Source organism: Capra hircus, chromosome 4 (assembly GCF_001704415.2).
Source record: "Capra hircus breed San Clemente chromosome 4, ASM170441v1, whole genome shotgun sequence".
Classification (NCBI taxonomy): Eukaryota; Metazoa; Chordata; class Mammalia; order Artiodactyla; family Bovidae; genus Capra; species Capra hircus.
In genome coordinates this window covers 14,247,458-14,253,295 of record NC_030811.1, presented here as the reverse complement: position 1 = coordinate 14,253,295, position 5,838 = coordinate 14,247,458, and the positions used below count along the sequence as shown (strand labels likewise).

General features: G+C 42.3%; 1 protein-coding gene across 1 annotated transcript; it reads right to left on the bottom strand.

Annotated features, from left to right (window-relative positions):
- On the bottom strand, window positions 1,344-2,289 carry LOC102181187 (olfactory receptor 9A4-like). Its single transcript, XM_013963482.2, is given in 2 exon segments — window positions 1,344-2,036; window positions 2,038-2,289. Coding segments are annotated over 2 exon segments (945 nt in total).

Below are 5,838 nucleotides of genomic sequence, written 5' to 3'. Positions count from 1 at the left end.
CTCAGTCGTGTCCGACTCTTCGTGACCCCATGGACTGCAGCTTACCAGTCTCCTCTGTCCATGTGATTTTCCAGGCAAGAGTACTAGAGTGGGCTGCCAGTGACTGCAGCCATGAAATTAAAAGATACTCACTCCTTGGAAGAAAAGCTATGACAACCGAGACAGTATTTTTAAAAGCAGTGACTTCACTTTGCCAACAAAGGTCCGTCTAGTTAAAACTGTTTTTTTTCCAGTAGTCATGTATGGATTTGAGAGTTGCACCACAAAGAATGATGAGCACAAAGAAATGATGCTTTCAAATTTCAGTGCTGGAGAACACTCTTGAGAGTCCCTTGGACTGCAAGGAGATCAAACCAGTCAATCCTAAAGGAAATCAGTCCCAAATATTCATTGGAAGGACTGATGGTGAAGCTGAAACTCCAATACTTTGGCCACCTTATATGAAGAGCTGACTCATTGAAAAAGACCCTGATCCTGGGAAAGATTGAAAGCAAAAGGAGAGAGGGCAGCAGAGGATAAGATGGTTAACCTGCTGTGCTGTAGTCCATGGTTGCAGAGTCAGACATGACAGCGACCAATTATAACATCGCATACACAGCTCAAAAGGGAGAAGCTAAAGCAATGCTCTGAGGTTTAGCAAACAGAACTTTCCCCTGCTTCCAGTCCCCAGGTATTTTCATCTTCTTTAGGTCCCCAAGATTTTCCAGAGAAGAAAGACTCCAACCCACATGTCACCACCGCTCTAGATACTTTTAAGGCATACATACCTCATATGTATTCTTTTGAGGCATGCGTCATACATACTTCCCAATAGCAATCAGGTCAGGATTACATGAAAAACAACCAGAAAAAAAAAGAACCATAGGGTACTTTAAATCATATGGGTATCTTGTCAAGAAATTTCACAAAAATATAGGAAAAGAACTAGTAATAGCTGATGAAGAAACAAGGAGAATATCTCTGCCTTTGGCCCTTGATTATGCCATATATCTCACCACAACACTTCATGTCATTTCTCCCCCAGGAAATAATTTGACCAACAGAGTACATAGAAACATCGATGTATACAATTTCTCTGGTTCCTCCCACATCGCAAGAATATGATTCTTTGAGTTCAACAGTGGATGCAAAATAGCAGTTTAAACTAAGGCAATGAGACTCCAGTGAGCAAAGAATGGGTTTTATTTTTACCTGTCTTTACATGGCCTGATCAGAAGTGGTACATCTTATTTAATTTTTGTGATGGTGATGATGCTAAAAGAGGAGAAAAATTAGTGTTTTCTAGGTTCCTGAATAATTCATAATGCAGGCTGTTCCACCAAAAAAAGGAACTGAGAGAAGAGTTAATCCTTGAGGAGTTGATAGCCACGTTTCACTCCATCTCGAAGGGCCTGTTTGACTTTGTCATTCCGGAGAGTGAAGATGAAAGGATTCAGCAAAGGGGTTAACACGGAAATCAACAGGGAGACTATCTTACTGTACTCGGCTGCCTGCGTTTGCTTGGGTTTCATGTAGAGGAACAAGCAGCTGCCGTAGCCAATGACAACAAAGGTGAAGTGGGAGGCACACGTAGAGAACGCTTTCCTGCGGCCAGAGGCGGTGGGGATCGTGAGGATGGTGGAGATGAGGTAGGTGTAGGAGACAATTCTTGGGGCCAGAGAACCAATGATAATGAAAACAGCCATTAAAAACAGAACAAACTCTGTGAAAAGAGTGTCGTCACAGGACAGCTTGAGCAACTGACCTCGGTCACAGAAAAAATGGTCTAAGACATTTGATTTGCAGAAGGTAAACTGAAATGTGGCATAGACTGGCCAGATTTCAGAAAGGAACCCAAACACCCATGACCAAATCACCACTGAGATGCAGGTGCGGCTGTTCATAATGGTGTTGTACCTCAAGGTGTTACAGACAGCCACGTAACGGTCCACAGCCATCGCTCCCACCAATGCAAACTCTGTGGTGCCCAGAGCAAGGTACAGGAAGAGCTGGGCAACACATGCAGCCAGAGATGCTGTCTGCATCCCAGGGAGCAGCCAACCCCCAGAGCATCACGGGGACGATAAGGGATGTGATCATGATCTCCAAGGCAGAGAGATGACCGAGGAAGAAATACATGGGGGACTGCAGACGTTTATCGACAGAGACAGTCACAATGATGACCATGTTGCCGATTATTGTCACTGAGTAGAAGAGAAAGAATACAGCAAAAAGAATGTGGTGTAGTTCTTGAGACCCTGAGAACCCTAAAAGGCAGAATTCAGTGACACTTGAGTGATTGCTCATCATTCAGTCCTTGTTCATGCTCCTTGGGAAACCTAGAGATCAAAAGAAAAGAAACGCAGCTCCACTTGGTCCTTCTTTTAAGAGAGAAGGAGCACAGATTAGGATGAGGAACTATTTCCAGTCTGGTGACCAGATGAGGGGCCCCCACTAGGATGCTCCGTACCAAGTCAGACCTAAATGTTGTCACCTCACGTCCAGCTAAAAGCTCACTGCCTAGAATGGATGAAGATACCATCATCTCGATGCTGTGAAAAAAACCTCCCTTGGCTTTTTCCCCCCCAACTAGATGTGCTTTCTCATAGGAAACAAAGGTTAAGGCTTAAAAGAAGCCAGTTTTGATGCTGTGTCAGCCCCTTGGATCTGGGGGTTGTTCTTTTCTCTTTGGCTCATTGTGGCAGATGACATAGTAGCATTTAAGAAGATGTTCAAAGGACTGAAATTTACCCTATGCTTCATCCTGATTGGTACTACAGAGACCCACCTTGGGGTCAGCAGAAGAAAGGCAAGGGGGTCTAAGAGCATTATCTGGTTTCTCCAGATTTAAAAATTACCCTATTCCCATTAGTGCTACGAATGGAAACTGTTTGAGCCTGGGATAAATTTCTAGGTAGATTCATTCCTATTTAACTCTATTTTTCACAAAGTCTGGGAAGGAAAGAAGGATGGTGCCCAGCATTGACAAGTTTAGATCCAAGGCTCTCAGACACTCCACATGCCTGAATCTCTACCACTTCATCCATCCCACCATGCTAACGTCATCTCATCAGGGGACTCTTTCCAATTACCCTCCCTCACATTGGAAAGACATGGTATTCTTAGACTTCAGTTTCCTTCCTAGCACTTATTATTACCTGATATTATTTTTGTGTTTAATTGTTTATCCCAACCTTACTTGAATGTGAAATAAAGGAAGCAGTGTACAAAACAAGCATCCCTGCACTGTGGAGCTTATATCCAAGGGGGCAATGGAGATTATTCCAGACACAAAACAAAGAAGGGAAATATTTAAGATGTTAGTTTACTAACCAGGCCATAGAAAAATAAAGCAAGAAACAGGGACAGGAAATTTAATTTTATTTATTCATGGTCCATGTATGATGTTAGATATAAACCCGTGAGAGCAAAGATGCATCTTCTGTGTATTATACACAATTATATACAGAAAAATATATTATATGCAAGCTATTCTTGAGACAAGTGGTAGTGAAAATATGACAATTTCTGGTATAGGATGGACATATAAATGTTTAATATATGGTTTAAAAGTACAAGGTCCTGGCCAAGGCCCATAAGCCATGTCCCCTCTATCCTATTATTCTTGGTCTGCTTTTCTTCTTCTGGTTACCACTTTCCCTTCCTTCTCCCCTTCCTCAAACCTCCCCAATATCTCTGTATATCTTTCACTGATGGGAATCCAGGCTTCAGGGACAGAACTACCAGGAAATCTCTGTGGTCTGCTTTTCCCCCCTTTTGGGTAACCATCACTAGATAAACATGAGAGAGGAGCCTGCTGAGCAACATCAGGAGCTGCGCCTGCAAGAGCACCAGGTCAGAGAAGAGCTGAGTCTGCTCTTCGCTCTGCTGGGGTATTAGGAGAGGAGCCATTTCTCAGCTGCTCCCCAGCCCAGCCTTCAGATTCCTGGCGTCCTCCTCTAGAAGGCAGCCAAGCCAGAACTCCCCATCCTCATCCTCTCTGACACTTTCCTTTGTACAGGGGAACCCTAAGAAGACACTCACCTGGATGCACGGGCTCCTCTGCCACTTCTGATGCTCTCTGGGGCTCGGGCAGGGCTACTTCTGTCTGGCTACTGCTGAGCTGAACACAGGAGTTGGAGCTATTTGGTGCTGCCTCCGTGCATGGTGAAGAAGGAAACTGTCCTCGGGGAGGAGTTAGGAAAAACGCCCAGAAATAACAGTGTTGTGGGGAGCAGAGGGTCTCTCTCTCTCTCTCTCTCTCTCTCTCTCTCTCTCTCTCTCTCTCTCTCTCCTTTTCTCCCACTTCCTTCCTTCCCAAGGGGACTTGGTCATTGAGGACCCTGTTCTTAAGTAGCCCAGGCTCAGGGCATCCCTCAGCAAGCAGTCTTGGGAGAGCTGAACAAACTTTGATTCATTCTCATCCTTGAGCAATTAAGTTTCAGAACTTTTTCAACTTTTTTGTTTAATTGGAAACCCAAGATCTCACCAGAGGCTTCTCAGTTCAAGGCTGCCTTCTCAAAGACCCCAAGTCTAGGCTTCCAGAAGATGTCTCAAACTCTGAGCAGACCACCCCTTCTGTTCTTTATCCTATGCTCTCCCCAGGATTCACTTGATAATTAGAGCCAAATTCAGCTCATCACCCTCCAATAGGAAAATCTGTAATTGACCTCTAAAATATGCCCCAATAACTTAAAAAAGGGCTGCATTTTGGTCTCAGTCAAAATTTAACCTCAACAAAAATCCCCTGAGGACCCCCAAAACCCCATGGAAAGTTTCTACCCCTAAGTCCAACTGCTCTAGGCTACTGTCTCAGGTTTCCACTCTTCTCATACACGTGGCTTTGTATGATTCCAAGCAAGGCTCTTGCAGACATTGATCTCCATGGAATGTCCCTGATCACCAGCTGGCCAATTCCATGTAGGAAGAGTATAAAACTAGCTGAATGCAAGTACATACAGCCTGGTACAACTGGAAAATATAAATTGGTGCTGGAATGAGGCAGACATGTGAAAGTTACAAAGCATTTATTGAAATTTGTATTTCATTTTATATATACCTGTTAAATCTGAGAATGTCACTGTTACAGAAGGCTATAAATTGAGAATAATATTCCTTCCATCCTTCAAACTGCCCATGCCCAACCAGATTGCAATATAATCTTAAACAATCTTTAAAAAATCTTGTAAGCAGATATCTACATATTCCTTTGAAGAAAATGTTGCAAAAATGTTATACACCATTTTCCCTTTCATTTAACAATATATAAAAGATACTCTCCCATATTGACACATGCTGTTCTACTTCTCTTTTTTGCATAGTGTTCCTTCATATGGATGTCCTGCTGTTTATTAGGCAGCCCTCTGTTGATCAACTTCATTGTTTTCATTGTAAAAATTAAGCTACACTGTTTTCAAAATTTATAAGTTCACAAAAATTTTTGTATATGGAAAAATCCCTAGAGTTAAAATCTCTAGGTGAAGGAATTCCACACTTGTTGTACCTACAGCATTTTATTGGCACTGAATTATTATACTCTACAGATTTTGGATTGATTTGAACAACCACAAGCACTGTATGGTAGGAGAGCTCTTTGATCTCCTGATGTAATTCTCACCTAAAATATAATCAAAGTTTTATGTTAATTTTAAATTGAAAGACCAAAAATAAGGCATATTTTAAGAGAAAATAAATTAAAACCCAATAAAATGGTAAACGTTCTGTAAGATAAATATTACCAACAGTGACTCAAAAAGAAACTGAACAACCAGAAATTTCTAAACATGTTCAGTGAACTGAATTCATTAGAATTGATCTGAATTAGAAACGTTCTCAGGGCTTCCCAGGTGGCTCAGTGGA